The sequence below is a fragment of the Caenorhabditis briggsae genome, assembly GCF_000004555.2.
Source record: "Caenorhabditis briggsae complete genome, chrX, whole genome shotgun sequence".
Lineage (NCBI taxonomy): Eukaryota > Metazoa > Nematoda > Chromadorea > Rhabditida > Rhabditidae > Caenorhabditis > Caenorhabditis briggsae.
The window spans coordinates 1,828,658-1,852,625 of record NC_013491.2 but is presented as its reverse complement, the minus strand read 5'-3'; the positions used below and the strand labels follow the sequence as shown (position 1 = coordinate 1,852,625).

The following is a 23,968-nucleotide window of genomic DNA, read 5'->3' as shown; positions in this document are numbered from 1 at the left end:
CCCTCTTCCGATTAATGATCTGATCAGAAGAAGATAAGAAACATTTTTCCGCGCAGAGTTTTTTTTGTTATTCCGACGGCGTCGCCCAAGGAATACTTGATACCCGGGGCAACTTTTTATACGGTTTCAAATTTGCTATATAAGAAACACGAAGGTCTCATATCTCATCAACGTCTTCTGACGATGACATTCGCTCTAACTGTCTCCTGCGCTACAAGCGTAGTGGTTATCACCGCTTCGCTATGCTCAGTTTTTGTTATCATGAATGATATCAACAAGCTTAGCGAGGATATTTCCTTGGGAATGGAGAACTTCAAGGTATTTATTTTTTGAAATTTCATATTTAACATTAAAGTCATTTTGAGGATGTTTCTGATGTTACCTGGGGAAACATCATGGCTCTCCATGGAAGCTCCCGTCATCAATCCGTCTCTGGGCACCGTGAAGTCAAGAAGCTAATGGGAATCAATCTCCGTAACAAGAGACACTCTGATAGCTGCCAATGTGAGGCTCGCGCTGCTGGTTGCCCAGCCGGGCCACCAGGAGAGAAGGGAGAGCCAGGACTTGGAGGACTTCCAGGACCAGACGGAGAGGATGGAAAAGATGGAGCTCCAGGAGTCGCTCTCCTTGTCACCCACGACATTCCAGGCGGATGCATCAAGTGCCCAGCCGGACCACGTGGACCACGTGGAGACGCCGGACCACCAGGACCACCAGGAAACGGAGGACGTCCAGGACAACGTGGAACGCCAGGAGAAGCTGGAACCCCAGGACCACAAGGAGAGCCAGGAGAGACCGGACCACAGGGACCACAAGGAAGACCAGGACAGCGTGGAGAGACTGGACAACCAGGAACCGTCTACACTCCAGGAAATCCAGGACGTCCAGGACCACAAGGGCCACGTGGACCACAAGGAGAGCCAGGAAAGGATGGATCGAAGGGAAATTCAGGAGAATATGGACGTCAAGGACATCCAGGAAAGAATGGAAGAACTGGAGCTCACGGCAAGGATGGAGCACCAGGAAAGTGTGGTGGAGAAGGACCAATCGGACCAGACGCTGGATACTGTCAATGCCCAGCTCGTTCCAACTAATTTATTTCATCACTCTTTCGTAGTATTATTTTTCAATAAATCTTGTACATATTCACCTGTTTCTGTTATTTCTACAGTAGGATTTTTTCTATTTTCTGTGGATCAAACAAAAAAGTGTTAAAATTCTCTACTTTGATCCGTTAAAGTTTCATAACATCTAGAGGACGTTCTGAAAACAAAACCTCAGTCAAAACAATTATTTTTTCTAGGAAATTCGATCAAATCTACCTCTTGGGAAACTTGTGGCTCCTCGATTCTCACTCTGTTTCCTCGTATTGACATCGAACTCTCCATAATTGGAAAAACCAAAACCATCAAATTTTGAGGTGAAACTTTATCAGTTTTCTGTCATATGCTGCTCGCCCATTTTCGTCGTGTAGCCTTCTCCACACATACACATATTTGTTCATGTTCGACGGCCTTTTTTTTCTTTATGCCTCGTCAGAAAGTTTCGTAGACTGTGAAAAGAGGGAAAAATAGAAGAAGACAACAGTGGCAGGTGCAAAAAATCTATTCTTCTAATTCCTATACCCGTTGTGAAAAAACTGACAGATGAAAATAAGAAGGGGTGGAGAGAGAGAGAGAGAGAGAGAGAGAGAGAGAGAGAGAGAGAGAGAGAGAGAATTTCCATATAACGGTTATGATATTTGACGAATTTTCCAAATTTTCCAATTTTCCAAGCACACCCACGGATTTTCAAGATATTCAATTGTTTTTTCTCATTTAAAATGCTTGATCCTGAACACAATCGTGGGATTGGGGATTACCGAGGTTCCATTTCATATTTTTTCCAGCTCGCCCATTTTTGTCGCTTTCCTATTTCTCCGCAAAAGCTTTTCGAACGTTGTATAGACATAAAAATTTTTCGTACTTTTACTTTTTTTATGTTCTTTCTGTCCCCATTGCATTGAGGAGTCCTTCTCTTCTCGTTTTCTGAACTTCACCGCGAACGCTTCTCCAATTTTTATTCCTTTTTGTTGTTTCAAAACATTTCTAGTGTTCCACACATCTTTTAACTTTTTGTGCTCATCGTTTTGCTCTAGAGCTCAATTTCGTTGTGTGAAAGCAGAAGAGTAATCTTTTCCAAATTCAGAATATCTACCCGGATTTCTCATCAAGCTGATGGTCCCATAATTAAGTCAAAAAGAAGGAAAATCGAGGTGATGCGGCGGAGCACCACATCCAGTAATTCCGGATTCATTTCGAATCTGGTCGACGTTTTGTCCAATACCACACGAGTCTTACAGGTTAGCCTAAGATATTTCTGTAATTTTGATGGAAAATAAAGTTTCCACTTCTTTACCCATTGCGACGCTAAACTAATCTAATAAGCTTCAGTTTGATCTTCCTGTAGAAGTTATTCAAGTTCACCCAATTCTTAGAGGTAGTATGAAAAGTACGGTTATCAGAAACTTTTGAGTGTTAAAGCAATAATGGTTGTAAAACTGATAAGCGGCCGCCTCAAAGGCTTTGAAATTAGTAGCGTTGCATTTTAGAAAAAGGGGTATTGTTGTTATTGTTTGCATTTGCTTTTATGGCACCGTCAGTATTCCTCAGTCCTATTTGCCATATTCGACTCTACTCAAAATGTTCCTATTCTGTTGTATACAAGTTCCAAACTGTAAGAATAATGCGTCTTTTAGGCAGGTAGGTGTTTTTGATTCGATCGGTGACGTTATACGCAAACCTGAAAATGTAGCAGATGGTTCTTTTGGAGGAACCACCTGCAAAATCATTAAAAACTGTGGTTCAGGTATTTTTTTTTCAATGCAAGATTTTTTTGATTGCGAAAAATAGAGAACAATGGGTCAAGAAAAGCAGAAATTCCATTTTAAAAATGAACTAATTTTTTCAAGTCTCAAAACTTCAAAATTTCGATATCTTGGAGTCTTGGCTTTACAGAATTCTGAGAGAATTCTAAGAATTTGAAGAGAACTCAGACTCTGAAAATAACAGAATTCCAAAAACTCGGAAACTTAGAATTTAAAGTTTTCGGAACCTCCAAATCTTATATCCTGGGGATTCCAAAACCTCAGAATTTCAGAATTTTACATTCTCAATATCATCGCTAAGCCATAAAACCTCAGATTTTGAAAAACATGAACCGAAAACTTTAAAAACTAAGAATCTCAGAATTTCAGAATGTCAGAATTTAAAAATCTTAGAACCACATAATCTTAGAATTTCAGAATCTCAAAATCTCAGAATCCCATGATCTCAGATCTTCAAAATCTTAGAATCTCAAAATCTCGAAATTTCAAAATCTTGAAATCTCACAATCTTTTAATCTTGGTATCCCAAAATTTCTGGTTCTTAGTATATTAATATTCCAAAACTTCAAAATCTTTTTTAACCTCGAAACATCAGAATCTTAGGCTTTCAAAATCTCGAAATCTTCAGTTTTTAGTTTTTCAGAATTTCAGAATATCAGAATATCAAAATCTCAAAACCTCAGAATCTTAAAACCTTTGAATATAATAACCAATACGTGCAATTGACCCCAGATATGTTTAGACCCAATGACTCATTCTCCATACATTTCTGGACACTTCGTACTTTGTCCACCTCATCCCTCACCACCGGATCCCATTCGAACTCCACCGAGCTCCTTCATCCCCCACTTCATGATAAATTTTCTCGTGTGATAGGCCCACCTACATCATGTCTAGTCTCTCTCAGCTCACACAATGATCTCTCAACAATAAATGATGATGATAGAGCTGAATGAAGAGGAGAGAAAGAGTGTCATTGCATCCTAGAGGTCCGCACTTGATCTATTGGGGCGAAGAAGAAACGGCATAATATGTGTTGCTTTTTCTCTTGTACTATACTCCCCCTCCCCAAAAAATTTCGCCTCCTCATCCATCTTGTTTGGTCCCACTCTCCTAGCAATGACAGTCGCATATTGGCCTTTTTGCTTTGCCCTAGCCAGGACACTTGACCTAATCTGCACATTAAGACCCTCTCGTTTTCTCCGATATCTGTTTGTTATTATAAAATGATGGAGTATAATGTGGTCGGCATATCGGATTTGTCGGTTTTTACATATTTTATTGATAAATTACAAAATTAAGAAACGAATTTGAATATCAAGCGGGACATGTTCAGAAAACTCAGAATTTCTTTCCAAAATAAACTTTTTCATTTTTACAAATTATTCTCTTGGTTTTCAAGATATCAAAGTGACTTTTGAACATAATATTTGGAATATTATTGGATGGAAACCTCTAATTTTTGGGTAGATGACTTTAAATTCTCAGTTTTCTAAATTCATTCTGAAAAATCCAGTTTGTGAGTCACATAGCAAGACAAATTAGGTAGAAATTTGAATAATGATGCACTATTTAACCTTTGGACGTATCATTAATGTTTATTGATAAGAAAATTCGGAAAATTGAAGTTAAATATATTTTTTTTGTGATTATTCACGGGCCAAGTTTTGTTAAATATGGCTTCAGAACAGCGCAGTGAACTCCTAAATTTCGAAAAAATGGAATTAAAGAATTTCGAGAAAATCATTTTGTCTCTCTGCTCGAACTTTTTCGTTTCCCTCATTTTAGAATTTAGAGCTGTACATTTTGAAAAGAAATAGCTATAAAACCTTTGCCTATTGACATTTTATGCATGATTTCAAACACAATGAATTTAATAATTTCTAATAGATTTTCCATACTTCCATGTACACAGAGACACACTCACAAATAGACCAATTTTTGTTTGTATTAGAAAATGAAGAAAACCAAAGAGCCTGACCACCACCAAACGTTCATTTTCTGCTTTCTCTTCTCTTTTTTTGCTGGTTTATTCACACATCTGGCATAAAGGGTCCCTCTCAACCCCCAACCAATTGCCCTCTGCCATCCCTATCCGCCACCCGCACCCCAACTACACCACATTCCACTCATTTCCTCAACGCCTATTTTTTCACGCATCCGCCTACATTATCTCAACTTTGTCACTTTTCCTTTCGGCATTTTCCTTGTCGACGTCTTCTTGTTTTCTCCTGTATATTCATTTTTTCTTGACTAGTCTGTTTTCTGGGCGGAAGCGGAAGGAATAGGATGGGAGGAGGAGACGAAATGTGTAAATCCTAGCAACACATAGTCACTCATCCACACTCAATCGCACTTGGTTTTCTTTTTTCTCATAAGGACGCATAATTGTGTTGGGCATGACCGCGTTGCCAACCGTAACTTCTTGTCCTATTGTTACACACCTATTTTTCCCTTTTCTCACACTTATTTTTGTATTTTTTGGGAGAAATGAACGAGAAACGGGAGAATGAGACAGAAAGAAAACGTTTTTTTTGGGGTTGGTTTCATTTCGGCAACACAATCTCTTCTTCTCTCGCTTTTTATATTTCGATTCTGCACTTCGGCAAATAACACGATACCTTAGAGACCCATTTAACCTATTTCGCGCGTTCACTGTTTTTATATTTCAAAATTTACCCCAGAAATTTGTCCAGAAACTTGACAAAAACAAAAATCATGTTTTCGAAAGAAATTACTTTAATTCAAATAGTTTCTTTCAATTTTCAGCATAAAACTGTGGTAAGTACCGTAGCCAATCCAAAAAATCGAACTTTGCTCTTAGCGTTGAATAAATTTGAACACTAGGAGAAATCTTTTCAAAAATTTACGTAGGCCAATTTTTTCCGCCAAATGGTATAATTTTTTGAGCCATTTTCTCCAGGTTTCTCTGATTCTTTGAATCATATTTTTCTAAAAACGAACTATTCCATAGCTGTTTACTACACCCTAATTTTTAAGAAAGCTGTCACTTTTCACACTCTCATCCTTTTCTTTGTTTTCCTTTATGTTTATAAACAAGCGCTTCCTTTTCCTTGGGACGATTCCCATTAGTATAATGGCTTTTCTCTAATATAATATGCATTGGATGACATAAAGAACTCATTCCTTTCTTGCTGACCTTTTTGTTCCGAGGAAAATTACTCGATTTCCGCTTTCGAGAACGTTTTCGAGAATATAGGCGTATAGGGTCATTTCTTCAAATTTTATGTCTATCGCAATTTCATTTCTCTTTCTCATTTCCGCGCGGAAATCGATAGATCCTAATCTCGACGGGGGCTAGCTGATTGCGCCCGGCCGATCGGTTTCAACAGAGAGTGAGAGATAGAGAGAGAGGAAAAATAGGATCAGCAGGAGATGAAGAAGGGCGAGAACAGGACACGCGTATAGAGGGAGATGCCCCTACGAACATAATTGATTCCTATCGAGATTGGAGGTGTACGTATGTGTTTCGGAGTCGAGAGCCGTTTTTCAATTTGGAGGGGGGGAGGAGGTCCAATTTCAACAATAGATTAGATTGGAAGATTTAGATAAAGGTTTTTTTTTGAAAAGGAGGGAAGGAAATTTGAACTTCGTTGAGTCTCAGGTTCTTCCAATTTTGACACTATGTTAAATTTTAGAAATTTTATAACTTTTTAAAGATTTTGAAGATATTTTGAAAATATATTCAAAACCATCGAGTAACGGGAATTCGTATCATGAAGTTTCAGAGTTTAAAGATTCTCAAGATTTTAAAGAAAAATCCAAAAAACGATTTTAAAATTAGCTACAAATTTGTAAGTACCGTGAACCAGGCATGAGCGGAATTCCTTATTCCTTATTCCTTTTTCTGGGTTTTAAATTTTTCATTCCTTATTCCTTATTCATTCTTCCGAGTTTTTTTAATTTTGTTCCTTATTCCTTCTTCCTTCTTCCTGATTTTTTTTGTTATTCCTCTTCAAAACTTTAAAACTTTTTCTAACAGTGTTTTTCAAGACAAAAAGAAATCTTCCTTCGTTCGGAAATTCTTTCGTTCTTTATTCCTTATTCCTCATTCCGGGTGTTTTTCTATTCCTTCTTCCTTATTCCTTATTCCGGATTTTTAAATTGTTATTCCTTATTCCTTATTCCTGATTTTTAAATTGTTATTCCTTATTCCTTATTTTTAAATTTCATTCCTTCTTCCTTATTCCTTATTCCGGATTTTCAAAATTTTTAATCCGCTCATGTCTGCCGTGAACACTCTAATAGAACGCCACCCGGACCGACCACTTTAAACCTATATATCTCACTTCTTTCAAAAGATATAAAAAAGTTGTCAACTAATAAAATGTTTGCCAAGATATCAACAACATTTCATTAGTCAACAAATTTTTGATATCTTTCACAGAAAATGAGATACATGGGCTCAAATTTGACGATTCGGGTGGCGTTCTATTAAAGTGTTTACAGTGAGCTTTATTCAATATGTTCCCTCCGAAAACCTTTTATTTCCCCTAAAACCTTCTGGAAAACCCCTCGATCCCTTCTTTCTCATATTTCATGTATTTCATCACAATAACAACAACAACAATAAGACACGTTCTTCTCAAGTTTCAATCTCCTTGATGGATATGCTTATGCTCTTTGTCCCCCCAGTTCTTTTAACACACTTTGTTCTTTTTTCCTGACTGGATCCCACGCATTTTTCATTTTCTAGAACATTTTCTGAAACATTTCTAATATATTACATTTTTTCTTTAAAAAAAAAATGTTTCCAAAGTTTTTTATTGTGTTGTTGTGTTACCTTCTCTGTTGCCTTGGACATTTCGAAACTTTGAAAGGAACTATGATTCATAGGTTCGTCCGAATACCTGTATAGTTACGGGGTTCACAAATCAGTTCTAGTGTTTTCTCTCGCTTTGCGACCTTCTAAAATCTCACCAGGAGACGTTCAGTGTGAAGAGAAAGGTTATCATTCGAAATTCGTTAGACAAACATTTACCTTCCCGTTTCATATCCCTATATCTTTCTCCTGTGATCTCAATATCATTGACCACCACTCCTGAACACATTCTCTTTGTCTGTCTCTCTCATCATGTTATGTCATTCTCATGATTTCACTTTAAATTCCACTCTTATTTCTAGTTCAATGAACTGCGAAATATTTGGAAAGGAGGAAAGAAAATAATCCCTTTTTGGCCATTTTCCGATAAATAATTATGTTCCATTCACAACCTCTTCCTGCCTACAGTTTGTAGAGTGTGCTAAACATTTATTTCCCTTTTTTGCGTTATTTTCTCACGACTTGGAATCCCAAAGGTGGCGGCGGATAATGCGCTTTTCTCGAGTGGACAGTGGAGACATCTAGCTAGCCAGCCTGTGTTGAGTGTGGACAGTTGTGTATGTGTGTGGTCGAGAGTGAGAGCACTAACATGGCACAAGAACATGATCCTGAGTGGTGGCATTTCTGATGGAACATGAGATTGATGTGAGGCGCATACTTCCCTAGTAGGTAACACATTTCTAGGTCCGAGATGTTCAAAATGCTAATTTATTCAATACAAGCCTGATTATAAACTGCTCCTCTTCCAAATCTAGGTTTATTCTCAGTTGCTAACGGATAGAATTCAATAACTCAAAAAGAATAGTTTGAGAATTACGGTTTTGCATAAATTTTGAAGAAGTTGTTTCTTACAAATTATGAGCTCCTATGTTCCTGTCCTCTGCTTTAATTTTTTGAAATTTCCATTCCCATTGAAAATTTTCATTTTTGTATGATTTATTGTTCCTATTCAAACCAATAATACTCAAGAAAACAAGCAAAAATTGAAATAACGATTTTTGGTGTTCAATTTTTAAAAAATTAATTTTCCAAAATTTTAGAATACTCATTTTCATATTTCTTGTTTCTTTTTTTAATTTTCAGAATTCCTATCGATTTTCAGAATGTTTCATTCCAGTATTTTTCATACCGTAAATGCTCTTTCACGGAACTTTTTTTTTTGACTTGCACCTTTAAGCTCGGTTAACTCAATTTTTATAAGAGATATGAATGATCTGTCAGCTGATAAACTGTTTTAATATCATGACGAACATTTTATTAGCTTACAGTTTTTCGATATATCTTACAGTAACCAAGATAATTAGGACGGAAGTAGAAGCATACGGCGGTGTTCTATTAGATTTACGGTGTTTTACTAATTTTGTTGAAAATAATTTTCCTTATTTTCGTCATTTCCTGGTACTTTCAATGCTCATTACTCCTTCAATCTACAATATGAATCTTCGACTTTTTTGAATCTTTGCTTCATGAATCTTTATGATTTTTTACGAATCTTTGCTCACCAACTCCCGATTTCTTGCATTTGTCCTGTTCAAAGTACATATGAAAAAAAATAATAGAAAATACGCGTAAAGAAAAACAACCTAAACAAATACGGTCACATCATTTTGCTCTCTCACTCTAATTTTGCTCCAAAAAAGAGCCAAAGATTTTCCAATACCATACTCTCTCGATTTTCCGACTTCTCTTCCGCTAAAGTGTGAGGAACGACCTGATCGGAAGGACACCCTTTAGGCATTGTGCAAACTTCTTCAACTGTCCTCGTTCTTCTCCTTCTCGTTACCGGGGCATGGTAGACTCCAATCCGTGAGGGCACTCTCTCTCTCTCTACCTCTATGAGCGTGTCAAACTAAAGAGAGAGAGAGTGCATCTAATCGAGTGCGACCAGACAGTTCCCCCCACCCGACAATGCGTAGTGGTGGAAGGTGAGCGGCAGCGTGTGTGTTATACCGCTATGACATTGCGACGCACCTCCCTTGTATTGGCCCATACCTATCTGTAATCTTTCTGCGTCTCTTCTCAAGTTCACACTCTCTCGGTCATTCTCTTCCTCTCCGGTTTTTTTCCTCACCACCACCACTAACCTTCTCCCTCATGGTCCGCAACAATTAGTCTTTATTCCTTGCCCCGTAACAATTCACGTCGTCTTTTCTATATGTGCTTCTCGATATTCTGATGTTATCCTATTTGGTTTCATCGCTTCAGAGAGAAGATAATTATAATTATCTCCCACTAATTCCAAGTTGCAAAAAGGTAACGTTTTGATAGTTTTCTTTTCCACCAATTCCCGATTTCCAACACACACAACAAATCACAGGAAACGACTTAAGATAAGAAATGAATCGTCACTTTTCATTGATTTTGCTTCAAACATTAGTTTTTCGAAAGTTGAGAACGAACTGATGAGTTTTTGTATCATTTTGTTGTCTAATTTGCCCTAGAAATGTTAAATCAAATTTTCATTTTTGGAGCTGTAGAAGTTGGAAGGTGCCAATAAAATTTTTCAAATTTCACGCAATTTTTCTTTTTGTGTGTCGCTTTTTCGTGAAATTTTCATTTATATCTTATTGTTAGTAAGTGATTTCAAAGACTAATCAAATTTCTACATAGTTCTTCTAGGTATCCCCTGATTTCCGGTTCTGAGCTTACTTTTCAATGGCTCAAAATCCTGTAAAGACCTAATTTGAGCTCCACAAAGACAAAAACCATTTAACTTCAAAAATTGCTAACATGGAATGACTCCCAAGTGTTACCCTCGAAAAAAATCGAGACCTATATGGTTGGATGTTTTGGACCATAACTCCCAAAAGAAATTTTTTACCAACTATTCCGTTTGGAATCTAAAATAACTTTTTACGCTCCATCCAACCATGTATGTCTCGATTTTTTTCGAGGGTAACACTTGGGAGTCATTCCATGTAAGAGTTTTCAAAAAAAAAAAAACTCAGCACCCTTACCTAATAACAAGGTCCCTGGAAGTCCAGTTAGCGCTCTACAGTATTTTTTGCATTAAAAAACTTAATTGCAGCCATTAAAATAAGAATTGCAACTCAAATCAGCTGACACCAGAAAACAAATTTCTTGAAAATTAAATGAGCCTTTAGAAGTACTTTCGCACTTTGCTGCTGAATTCAGGGAAAAAAAAACAATCCAATTTTGCTGTCACAAGCTCACTATAGTTGCTCTCCATCTACCAAACCCGTTAATTTCTAGAGACTTCTTTCATCAATTTGGTTTCCGCGTCACCTCATCTTAGGACTTTTTTGCGCTTTGATTTTCCCTCAGCCTTCACCACGATTCCTTTTTCTTCTCCTCCCATTTCGAGTCCACACCCCATAACGCCCTTTTCTTATTTCCCTCATCATCATCATCATCATCATCATTCAATAAAGTCCAACTAACCAGCTGCTACTCTGACCTATATTTCGGGTCGAAGCGATAAAAGATTGAAGAGAGGACGAGGAAAAAAAAACGTCTTGAACTATTCCATATTCTTTGCCCATTCACCATTCATAGCTATCCAATTCGTTTTGACCTTCCGCGCGCTCTATGACGATCCGAGTTTGTCCAACACACTGAGTCATTTGGTCCCTCTTCTTCTTATCGTTTCGGACAATATACCTCGATGGTTCTCTATGTCAGACTCGTCTATAAAGTAATGTTTACTCTTAGCGAACGTACGAAATAAAGTGGAATTGAAAACATACTAGCCTCTGCTCTTTTCTAAAAACGAGAACGATTCTCTTACATTTAGCAAAAATTCCTTATATGATGAAAAATTGGGGTTTTCATTTCTATAATTTTAAATAATTTCAGGTACCCATGAGTGTGGGGCATGAAAGCTGGATGGGCTGCGCCCGATGGTTGCGCGAGCTCAACGTCCTCACAACAGACAAGAACGGAACAGTAATCGAGTTTGCTTCAATTTTTCGGTGAGTTTTTGTTTCAAATGATAATTGTTACAATAGTCCAAAAATCAGAAATTTTGGGAACATTGAAGTTTAACTTGTTATAAGTTAAACTCAATTGGAATCTAACAAAAAATAGAAAAATGACGAGATTTGGATAATTTGATGATCAGAACCTTCTATTAATTTCTGTCATACCGAAAATTTAGAAAAAAAATTCATATCGAACTGGTATGAAAATTTGTCCAAAAATCCCAAAACGAAAACTATCGTAATCTGAAATTCGTTTTGAGTTTTTACAAATTTTCTGTCACTTTCTCCCGAGCAAATCGTAATTCAAGAACAGTTCATTAAAAAAAAAATCCAAAAAACAGACAATTGACGAAAAAATGTTTTATGATGAAATTCGTTTCGAAGTTAGTTTTCGATCTGAGATCTTCGGTCACGAGCGTTTCTCTTCCACCTAATCGACTTTTTCATACCAGAATACCTCAGAAAGTCAACAGCGAGAACTCAGAGAAAAGTTGGTTTACTGTAGTTCGAAATAATCAAAAAAAAATCAGACAAAAAATTCATACAAGTTGTCATAAACTAAATTTGAGAGTTACAGTGATGGAATTCTTCTTTGCCGTCTTGCCAACATCCTCGTCCCTAATGCCATCAACCAGAACTCTCTCATTAAAGCCACACAACAGTCTCAAGTAAGCCTTTCTACTACAAATTTCTCCTGAAATTCTAAAATTTACAGTTCACCTGCACCAACAATATCAGGCTGTTCGTCGACTTCTGTAAATCCCATTTCAATCTCACAGACTCTCAAGTATTCGATCCGGATAAATTTTATCGGATGGATGAGTTTCAACAAATGCTGAAGACCCTCTCAATTTTGTCAAATACCGAAGAATCGATTAGTAAAGGAGCCCAGTGAGTTTATGAGATTTCATATATTTGAGAAAAATCTTAAATTCCTTTAGTCCATTCCCGGAAAGAGATACAAGTGTCCAGAGTACATCGAGCAGTCCGCAATTTGTAGATGATGAGGATATTTATCAGTCTTTGCCCACGAATATCGATTCAGTGAAACCAGATGAGACGATTTATGGGCCAATTACAAGGTATGATTTAAAATGAATAAAAAATCATTAAGTTTGAGTTTTTAGTGTGGATCCGGAAGAGAAGCAGAGTGAGCAGGTGTATGACAAGATCGTGACGAATAGGAAGCCGAGTATGAATGAAAACGATGTGAGTTTTTTTAATTTTTTGACAAATCTTTCATCTAAAGTTGAAGCAAAATTTCCCATAATTTCAGCTTCAAAACACACCGACATTAAAACGAAATCGATGTATTCGAGAGCTGCATGAAACGGAAGAACGATACGTGCGGAAAGCGTTATCCGAGATTATCACTTTCTTTTACGAAAAAATGATTGGAATTATTTCAACCGAGGATTACAAAATAATGTTTGGAAACATTGAGGATATCTATCGGCTGCACATTAATTTTCTGGCTGATTTGGAGTATCCCGTAAAGCTGGCGTGTGCTGCTGCTGATTCGAAAATTCAACGACCAACATCACTGAACGGGTCAGATGTTCCAAAAACGATTGGAGAGGTTTTCATCAAGTAAGTGTAATCAGGCTTCTCCAACAAGTACCTAGTCCGCTCAAAAACGCTTTTCTGAGCTGGCAATGATTTTGCAGGCCAATTGTTGGCCCTGCACCACATTTCCAGCCAAAAAAAGACCCCTAAATGCTCAATTAGAACGCCGAGCATTCGCCATGTAACTTTGTCTCAACATACATGCTACGTTTCTTTTCCAGATATCGAGACCAGTTTCTATTATACGGAAAATACTGCAGCAACCTGACGGATAGTCGTAAACTAGTGACAGAGCTCATTCAGAACAATGAATTTGTCGCCAAGACCATTGATGAGCTGGCTCGTGAAGCACAATGCAAGTTTGGGCTCAACGACCTTCTGTGTGTCCCGTTCCAGCGCATCACCAAGTATCCATTGCTCCTGAGGGTAAGCCAGAGAATTCTTTGATTTCTTTATATTTATTATATTCCAGGAACTTCTGAAGAAAACCGATGTGAATAGTCCGGATCTAAAATCGCTGTCTGAAGCAGTCGATGTCATGGAGGACGTTTGCGCCTATATCAATGAAGATACAAGAGATATGGAATCTAAAATGACGATGATAGGATTGAAACAAGTATTACCGATCTTGCAATGCCTCTCAACGTGAAGCTCCATGACTATGGAAGAGTGAATTTTGATGGAGAAGTCAAAATGGCAGAATCTACAGCAACAAGCTATGGAAAGGCCAAACCGAGATTCATTTTTCTGTTTGATAAGGTTATTGTGGTGTGCAAGCCAACCAGTAAACTGTCCCCCAAAGACAAGACTACTGGATTGTCTACAAAGACAAATACGTTCACATATAAAAATGCCTACGTCATGTCTGAGCTACACATTGATCAAAATGTTTCTATTGACACCAAGTCAGGAGGAACCATCACCAGGAGGACCCAATTCGTGATTCACATGCATCGAGATCGGACGGATTCCAATGAAATTACACAACTAACGTTCTTCTTTAAAAACGAAGTCAATCGGCAGAACTGGATGAAAGCCTTGTTGCTGTCAAAGTTAGTCGCTAGTACTAACTGGAACTCATATATATTTTCTCAAATTTCAGATCAAATGTGTGTCCAACCGACGCGCTACGCGACAGCAATCACAAGGTCTCTTTTAGCACCTTCCGTGTAGATGTGGAGAAGCCGCTGGTATGTGGAGTGTGCGAAAGGTTAATGAAAGGACGACTGTATCAAGGATACAAATGCGAAGCTTGTGAAATGATCATGCACAAAGACTGCCTCGGGCTCAAGAAGTGTGAACCAACCAGGAGGTCTTCACATGAGCCGAGAAGCTCACATAGCTTCAATTCGAATAGGCCAAGGCATCATCAAGGTAACAAAAATGTTCTTAAACAATTAAAAACCCCTTTTCGTTTTAAATGGTGTGCTAATATGTTATCCTCTAATTAGAACGATTGATACAAACTCATATGGAATTATTTTTACAAGTCCTACGGAGTGTGCTGACAGGTGAAACTTACTGGACCAGTCTTACTGTAATTATTGAAAAAAATGCATGAACTAACATGGAAGAGGTTGCAAAAAAAACAAAGCATGATCTTCCTTTCGGAATAAAAGTGCCGGTGTCTATGCCATTTTTCGAATCATTCTTTCCTCCCCCAACGTAGAAGTATGAATCTCATACTTAATTTCAGATCTTATTCTACAGTACCTAATCTTATGATCATTTCCAGTTTGTGAAGGAGACATCGTGACTGCGAACACCAATTTCACACCATCCGACCTATCATTCCTTCAATTCTCCAAGGGAGACAGTATTGAGATTATAAAGATGCAAGGGCATAATCGGTTCACCGGGTGTCTCGCCAACAATCGGAATCGGACAGGACTGGTTCATCTGGATCAAATCATGCGGTCGCGGGTGAGTTGAATTTTTAAATTGATTTTTTTCAAAACTACATTTTTGAATGCCTACTGACATTCATAAAATTACATAGAACCGGTCAATAAGATATACAAAACATGTTTTCCTGTTGATTTTTGACTATTTTGCCTATTTTCAAGAGTCTGGTGCTCGGTTGTAAAGTTTCCGCTTTCTTTGAAAATTTTGAAGAGTCTAAAACAGATCTAAATTGAGAACTTTGCATTCACAGCACTTTTTTACTATATAAAATATTTTCCAATTTCTCAATTCTCTCGTTTTGGCCCGTTTTTTGTACTAAAACGTGGAAATAGACGGATGTCTTTTAGAAATCTGTGAATTGCTGAAAAATCATTAATTTAAAAATTATTCAGTGCAAGCAAAGTTTCAAATCTAGGTCGGTTTTACGGCCTTCAAAGTTTTAAAAATGTCGGAAACTTGACAACCCAGCTCCTAACTCCTGAAAGTTGTCAAAATCTGGTCAAAAATCAACTGAAAAAACGTTTCTGAACATTTTATCGACTGGTACTGTATATTCAAAGTCAATGCCAAACAGTTATTTCTAAAAATTTCACTGGCCATCCTTGTAGTTCTTAGTACTGCACACACGATGAGCTTTGTGTATTTGCTCAAGTTCTTCATGTACTTGATGTTTAGACACTAGTTAGTTTCATTCGAACACCTGCTAAATTAAAATGAGCAGCAGCAGCATCATCGCCACCATTTCTTCTCTAATTCTCTTCTCATCTAACTATTTCTCGTGCTATACATTTATTTCTTACACCTTTGTATACCGACAGGTGTGACTCATCTCTCGCCTTCGTCCGAACTTTGTAGGCGGAGCTCTTCCTCTTTTCTCTCTCTCTCTCAAAGTTTTTCTCTGATTCTTCACAGACAGTTTTAAATATATTGCACACATTCCTAGAGCTTCTTACTTTTTTTTTCAATATGCTTCGATTTTTCCAGACAACATCTATGATTGGCCTCAGTCCCATGGATTCTCCAGCTGGTTCTATCATCCCTCGTATCGCGAGAAACGAATCCACTGTCCTGCCCAAGAAGGTGTTATCTGATCCGTAAGTCTTCGTCGTTTACCTACAAAAGAAATCGTGTGGGACAAAGATTTATTTTTCGTTGTGCGCTATCCTAATTTCACCCCCACTCTCATTCCTGTGTTTTGTTTCTTTTTTCCCTGCAATCCTATCATTTACCTTCGTTTCGAATATTCATTCATCGAATAATTGCATGTGATTCTCTATTTTTGCCCAATGGTTTTCATAGTTGCCACGTGAGTCCACTCTCCGAACAACGAGCACCGCTTTTGTGTTTTGGCTGTTCACGTTTTGTTCGACCTAGCGCCTAAGGTTCCAAATTTTCAGTAGTGCGAGAAGTTCGAGCGTTCCTGATCCTCAGTCGTCGAGATCTTCGCGAAACTCGTCTTCATCAAATCTTATTGGCACTGAAAATGGGCGGCAACAAGATTATGTTAACACAGAGATCAGGGGTTTCAGATGGTATATGGGCGAGATGGAAAGAGCAAAAGCTGAGAGCACTTTACGCGGAACGCCGAACGGAACCTTCTTGGTGAGGTACAGCACTAATCGGAAGCAGACTGCTATTAGCTTGAGGTAAGACTTTTCTTCTAGGCATAAATGGTCTTATGAATAAAAAAAATGCGAAAACCAAAACTTTAGAGGTTTTTTTGGGACCAAATTTCATCTTTACGTGGCCGCTTCATTTTTATAGCTTTAAACAAAAAAGGATCAAAACCGCCAAGTCTCATTTTCAAATTTGTTGTATTGGCTTTATAGAATTCATGAGACCCCTAGGACCTCATATCCTATTGTAATCAGAAACCTATTTTCAGCTACAAGAACGACGTCAAACACATGATCATTGAGAAGAATCCAGATGGAAAAATGTATTTAGATGAAGATTATGTCTTCAATTCGACTGTGGTGAGTTTATTCTTTTGATTGAAAACGTTGAAAATAGAATCTTGGTTTGCTATAATTGAATTTTTCACGGCGAGACTTTTCAATTGAAAAAATACAATTTTTACAGGAACTCGTGCAATACTACAGGGATCATAACCTGATTGAGATCTTCCAAGCACTCGACACCTGTCTCAAAACACCGTATTCTCAATGCAAAGTGAGTCATACAGAGGGGGTGAAAACTTGATTGAGTCGAACAAAAAGAAGATGATAGGGTCACTGATAAAACTAGAAAAAATGAAAGATTAGTCATTTTCATGGATCGGAAATGAGTAACTTTTAAAACTAGTTTTCAAGTTTTGACATTCGTGATAAGAGTGATGGAGAACGTTTTGATGAGGAAGTGAAAGTAATCTAGAATTCAAATCCTGAAGAATTTGGGGGTGTTATGGTTACTGTAGAAGTCTATTGCTTAAAGGGATCTTCAGCATTTATCAATTAACCTGGGCTTCCAGACAACATATTTTTCACAAATTCTACAAATAGAAAAAGAAGAAATAGCAATTGTAAACTGATGAAAAATTCCAAAATTTTTATTGAAAATGTGGCTTTTTGAAAAAAATTGGGCTTCTCGACTTCCCGAACTGAATGGGTTTTCTATGACAATGGACTCTGTATAACACTATTCAAATTTTCAGGTCTACAAAGCCATTCATGACTACGACCCTCCCCAGCCCAATAGTGACGGAAAGTTTCTCACATTTAAAATGGGCGATATCATAGTATTACTGGATACGGTGGGTGAGGACCGCGGATGGTGGAAGGGACAAGTTAACAACAAGGTATATCTGATTAAAGTCTTCTCTATTATTGAAAAACAATTTTCAGACTGGATTCTTTCCACTCACCTACGTCAAACCATTAGGTCCTTTACCGTGTGAAGAGATTGAAGATCATTTGCCACCATCTTCGTCGAATAGCGCCATATCATTGTGAATTTTCAATTTTTCGTTTCCCCCTTGCCATTAGGATTACCTTTAGTTTTTTTTTAAGATTTTCCGAATTCTCTCAAAAACTGTCCATTTTCTAATCTCAAAAATGTTTACGTGTTTCACGAAGTGACTTTTATCTCTCCCTATTTTTTTACTTGTCCCATTTTTCTTTATTTTTTCAAATCTTCTAAAAATGCCATCAACAATTGTGATTCCTTTTTCTCCCACAACATCTCCATTCTTCGTGCCCAAAATATTTCTATTTTTTGTATATTTTCTAAACAAATCTTTTGTTAAACTGATGTGACATTGCTAGTCATAATTCTTTTCGTCTAATTTATCTGTAAGTTTGCCCCCACATTTTTCATCAGTCACATCAACGCTCCTTCCGGTTATATTGTACCATCTAGTACTAGTTTTTTTTTCACTTTGTTCCTTTTCGTTTCCATCCCATCAGTGCTCCATAAAATGTTGTCATTTTTTCGTGAAAAATCATTGACAGCGATTTGAAAAACATTGATTTTGTCAAAAGCTCGTTTATTACACAAAATATAGGAACTCACGATCTCGATGATTGTACAAAAAATGAAAGAGAGATAAGTCATTTATGCTACCGCAAGATATACCAGCACACAGGAAGCCAATTGAAACAAAACAAGAGACAAAACAAGCAGACTCTAGACACCTACTAATCTAAAAATATTAGTTATGACCAATTGAGAGGAATTGAAAGAGTTCCATCGTTCGTGACATAGATACTTGGACTGGCTGAGATGATCAATGAGAGTCCGGAGACCAAATTACGGACCTCGTCAGAGCATTGAGTCAGACGGTACACACATTGCAGAAGAGCTTCCGGTGAGAACGCTTGTTCCCACTTGAGACCGGTGAGTTTCAGCTCCTTGATGCACTCGTCGCGAGCGAATTCGAGTTCGTTCTGAAAATGGAAAGAGTTATAATGATTTTTGTCTTGTGGGGAGGTTTTAAAAATCTCTTCAACTGTAAAGTTGCTCTCCTATCGCAATTAGGCACTCTAAGGAGGGAAGACTTTTCGATTTCTTTTTGGAGTTATGACCTGCATTTTGACATGATGGTGTACAGTGATAAGTGTTAACACATCGCGTGGCTATCAAAACCGTTTGCAGCACAAAATCATGAAGATTTAAGTCAACACAATGTGGCTTTTTCAGGCATTTTTCATCTCCGAACGGAAATGTTCGATCCCGTTCATTGCTTCGCTCCCCCAACGACCCCAAAATTGTTGTATTCTTCGTATTATGTGCCAAGTTCTACTTCTCGAGCTTGTATAAACGAAATTACGAGAAAAATACGTTTTTATTCTCTTTAATACAGTACCGCTCTGGGTCGTAGTTGCCTTGAAGCTTTTTTCTCTATTTTAACAAACTTTTGCTTGAAAAAAAACTCACATTTAAATGATGCATGGTTCGATTGAGCTCAATTGCCTTCTCTGCATTCTCTTCCAAAAATTGAACCAGCGATGGCACATCAACATTACATGGAATATACAGCCGACCATCGACTCCAATAGCCAACTCGTCATATGAAGTGACCACCTGGAATAATACTGGATTAAAATCAATCTGCTTTTTGTTGAAGACTTACTTCTAGCATTGAATTCTTCGCCGAATCCTCCACTCTTCGCAACAACGCCTCCTTCTTCCACACTCTTACTGTCAACGTCTGCAACTGAGTGAGTGTCTGAGCCAATCCTTTATTATGAGGCAGCAATATCTGTGCACCTCCAAACGTTTGCTCTAATTGTTTTGCAGTCTCTTTGAGAATTGGAATCTGATTTTTGCGAATCTGATACTCCTGACAGATTTGCTCCCATTGCTCTGGGACGTGATCCGCTCCGAGTTGGATTGAACCATCACAGCAGATGAAGGATCCTCTTCCAAATCGTAGTACGTTTTTGAAAAAAGCCTTTTCAAGAATTATCCTAGTCTCTGGAACTGCTTGGTCAAGCATTCGGTTCACATTTGCAATGCATCGTCGCATATGAGATTGTTCCCAGTGCATTTGCCATACAACCTGAAGCATTCGGCACATTCTGTGTTGTTAATTTTCGGGTGATCTTTTAAAGCATCTTGTCAGCCACTCAAAAAATCAATATTTCAAGATCAAGTTTTGCTAGGTTCAAAAAGATACCGTATATTACAGAAATCGCCAAAAACTCACATCTTTCAGCTGCGTTCTATATTTCAAATCAGAAATATCCTCTTGAATCGAGACACGAAGTGTTTTCGCTTCTCTCTTTTTTCTCATTGCCTCATCGCGTTGATTGGTCAAAGAATCATAGAGATTCGTGATAACTGTGGCTTTCTTTCTTTTGAGGTACCTGAAAAATACTTAACGATGAGGAATATGATCTAAAGTCTTCTAGAACAACAAAAAAGCAAGTAAAAACTTACGATCTCAACAAATCCTCCTCCACATTTGTCGTATTGAATCCAAGACCTCCAGAATTCTGTTTGGATCCTCCGGCTAACCCATTATTCTTGAACTTGAGTTCTGACGTACTCAACTCGCACGATTCCAACGCTTCTCTGCAAACAAAAGTTGTGAAGAACTGATCATTAACATGACGTGATATGACTGACCTTACAATTTTGGCTGGGTCAGTGCCGGTTAGATTGATGTGAATTTTACGAAACGTTGTTGACTGTTTGTCGGCGATGGAGAAACTGACCTGGAAAGGTTTTTTTTGTCTTTTTTGAATCCTTAGAAAATCGATAACTGAGCAATCCGAGTAAAATTTGAACATGAAAAATTTGCACTCACTTTTGTGGGCTTCAATGATGGCGACACGGGAAACAGGTCGTTCATGTAGCCATTGAAGATTTGCAACGATTTCTCGTTTTGTGTCTGGATCTCCGGAAACTTTGCGTACCTAAAAGAAACTTGACAATTGATATTTTATTCATCCTGTCTTGTTAAAACTCACTTATCAGGGTGTACCAAAAACAAGAATGGCCTGAGAGCCTGTGCAACTTCATTGGAACTAATAAACCGCTTCGAAGCCTGCCACAAACGTTGATGTTTTGAAGAAGACCCGGCAGTGAACATGTATGTCTGAAAATAGTTGGAAATGATCAGTTCTTATCAATGTTTCGTTCATGCAACGAGGGGTACGCAACCAGAATAACAAAAAAAAGGGTGGTTGGTCTTGTTTGGAGAGAGACCAAGTGCATTTTTGGCCGTCACATGCCACCGATTCCAAACTAAAAATGAAGAATAGTTCGAATTCATTGAGAATCGAATCGAAGCGAATGGTTAGCTAGAGAATATGTCCAAACGGAATGGACAGTCATCGGCAGTGATCAGTAGTCTCATCTCAGTTTTCTCTGAATCTCTCCTATTTCTCTCTTATCTCGTCTTCTACCCACGTGAGAAATGAAAACAGACAAGAACTAAACTGATAAGAGATGCGCGAGGTTTTGGTGCACTGTAATGCGAGTTAATCAGTCACTGGAGATGATTCAGGTGCATTGTGACTTGTATATACCAGAATTCTTCTAGTCAAAAAGTTGTTCTAACATAGAAGAACTTGTGAAAACTAAAAAACAAGACACCAATGACCATTTTGCGTCAAGAAAAGCATGAAAATATCTAGTAAAACGTGAAAAACATGGCCATGGCCGAAGATTCGCAGTAAACAAGTCCGACGGCCAAGTGCACGGGCGCTCGAGTGCGCCTCCACTAAACCGCGCGCGCACGCAAAATAGCGGAGTGTCGTTTGAGATTTTTGGAATATTCGGAGAATCTCGTTTTTGAAGATGTTTTCAGATAATTTCAGTTGAAATTTCACGGAATTTCAAGGTTTAAATTTATCTTTTTTCTGATTACATAATTTTTCTAGTGGAACAACTTTTCACGGAGCTGTTAACTAAAGGAAACGACACAAAAAGACGAAATTGCGAGTTTTTGAATGTTTTCATCGGCAGTTGAGCATTAAAATCATCAAAATCGAATGAAATTTTCTATTAAATTATTTTCAACACTTGTTGATCACTATTTTCCAGTATTCTTCTTATTTATAAAACGCTACACGCGTCTGTCTGTCCCGGTGTCACTCTGTCAACTTTTGAAAAACTTGAAAAATAAAAATAGATTTACGTGGCCCGTTAAAAAAGGTAAAGCGACCAATAAGTAAAAAAACTAGGTTGATTCGCGCCAAAGGCGCACCAGCTTGCTAATTTTTTTATAGAAAAATAGATCATCAATCCATACAGGCCAAAAAAATACTAAAAATGGCAAAAAACTGGCTCGTCATTTGAAGAATGAAAAATTAAAAAATGGTGTCACTTTTGATTTTTTTTTGTCAATCACACATTGTTTATAGAAACTCTGCTTATCTGTCAATTTCTTTCAAAGGTTGTGCTCCTTCCACAGCCGCCACGTTTTCCGGCAAAAACGGAAAAGTAAAAAAACGGAAAGACTGCACAAATTTTTTTGACCTAATGATAATGATTTTTGGAAGATCAAACACTCGACTCTCTTGTACAAAAAATCGCTTTATTCGAGGCAAATCACTATTGCAACTGTCATGCGTAAATGGGAAACAAAAAGTGCAGAAAGAAAAATGATGAAGACGTATAACGGGGAACAATAAATACACATATGAGAGGGGCCCAAATTTCATTGAAATGAATCGTGAAGAAAAAATGATGATGAGGAGAAGCGAGCAGTTTCAGATTAGACCCTCCAGGTTTGGTGGCTGCAGGTACGGTAGATCTTTGGCGTGATGTTGCTCTTCAAACTGTGGACGGTACTCGCCGTGGTTTTTCCTGCGATCCTTGATGTATCTGAAGGCGAAGAATCCCAGAACAGCGATGAGCAGAACACCAACCTGCAAGTTTTAGAACTTTTCCTGAGTCTTTCAAGGGGGTTTCCTTGAAAAAAACCTACATGGGATCAAAAATCGATAAAAAAGAAAGTCACAACTTTCTGAAAGCTGATGTTGGAGCCTCGTATCCTAAGGTGCATCTAGTTTTCAAGAAAAATACAATTTTGTTGTACATGTGGGGACAAAAAAGAACTTGGATTGAAAAATGGGCTTAAAATTATTTTTAAAGTCACACGGAATAAAATATATTTCACAGCGTAGTTACAGTGAGTTGAAAACCTAAAATCTGGTTCCTAACTGACATATGGATTTTAGTTTTTCTTCGGAATGTCTTTTTTTTGGAAGACTTTGCTTCAATAACAAAATGTTCTTATTGAAAAATATTCAAAAAATATAACAGCGGCAATCAATTTCCAGAAATTCAAAAAACTGAAAAAGATATTTTATAAAAATACATATTTGGAACTAATGTTGAGATTTTTGTCAATTTTTAACGCCGTTCAGTTTGTAAAAGATTTGGAAATCATTAAAAAACATTGTTTTAGAGCTCTGAAAAAAAATACATCCCAAAGTGTGAATTTTACATAGTTCCATTTTTCAAATTTTTTAAAATCAATTTTCTTATGTTCCAAGCAAACCAATGGTTTTATTTGAGCACTGAATCAACTCTCTACTTATTTTTAAACCTAGGTTCCAAATTCAGTTCAAGCTGACTCACCACAACTGCAATAACAATACCAGCGATAGCTCCACCACTCAATCCATTATTATTATTCCCACTACTGGCTAGATTTGCCTCTCGAACCGCATCTATCAGTGATACTTTGGAATCATCTACCAAATTGTTGGCACTTGTACTGTTCGATGCCATTTTGCGATAAAGTACACGTCTAGGTGGACATATACAGAAGATGTCTTCTCCGTCCAAACGGCAGCCAGAAATAATCGGAGAAAGTGTTGATGCTGGAAAAAAAATATGTGAGAATGACTTTGAATCGAATTCAATTTCCAAAGGGCATTGAATTTTTGGAAA

General features: G+C 37.6%; 4 protein-coding genes across 4 annotated transcripts in view; 2 read left to right on the top strand and 2 right to left on the bottom strand.

Annotated features, from left to right (window-relative positions):
- Positions 1-183: 183 nt before the first annotated feature.
- Positions 184-1,094, top strand: Cbr-col-175 (the record flags this gene model as incomplete). The annotated part of the gene is made up of 2 exons (XM_002643465.1): positions 184-318; positions 366-1,094. The coding sequence occupies 2 exons, from the start codon at positions 184-186 to the stop codon at positions 1,092-1,094; spliced, it is 864 nt and encodes a 287-aa protein (XP_002643511.1).
- A 10,437-nt stretch (positions 1,095-11,531) lies between these two features.
- Cbr-vav-1 lies at positions 11,532-18,072 on the top strand (the record flags this gene model as incomplete). The annotated part of the gene is made up of 17 exons (XM_002643466.2): positions 11,532-11,641; positions 12,228-12,318; positions 12,366-12,541; positions 12,592-12,732; positions 12,778-12,859; positions 12,927-13,240; positions 13,438-13,642; positions 13,689-13,832; positions 13,868-14,268; positions 14,319-14,590; positions 14,952-15,139; positions 16,106-16,215; positions 16,519-16,767; positions 17,007-17,097; positions 17,204-17,293; positions 17,775-17,918; positions 17,965-18,072. 17 exons carry the CDS (start codon positions 11,532-11,534, stop codon positions 18,070-18,072), a joined length of 2,916 nt encoding a protein of 971 aa, XP_002643512.2.
- Positions 18,073-18,774: 702 nt separating this feature from the next.
- Positions 18,775-21,155, bottom strand: CBG16187 (the record flags this gene model as incomplete). The annotated part of the gene is made up of 8 exons (XM_002643467.1): positions 18,775-19,005; positions 19,496-19,642; positions 19,692-20,120; positions 20,268-20,427; positions 20,501-20,635; positions 20,690-20,778; positions 20,871-20,979; positions 21,034-21,155. The coding sequence occupies 8 exons, from the start codon at positions 21,153-21,155 to the stop codon at positions 18,775-18,777; spliced, it is 1,422 nt and encodes a 473-aa protein (XP_002643513.1).
- A 1,624-nt stretch (positions 21,156-22,779) lies between these two features.
- The window catches only part of CBG16188, a gene marked incomplete at both ends in the record, with an annotated part of 4,089 nt that continues 2,900 nt past the window's right edge, over positions 22,780-23,968 (bottom strand). The window contains 2 exons of the mRNA XM_002643468.2: positions 22,780-22,938; positions 23,654-23,898. Of these exons, the coding sequence (XP_002643514.2) occupies positions 22,780-22,938; positions 23,654-23,898 (404 nt within the window). The remainder of the gene's footprint in view (positions 22,939-23,653; positions 23,899-23,968) is intronic.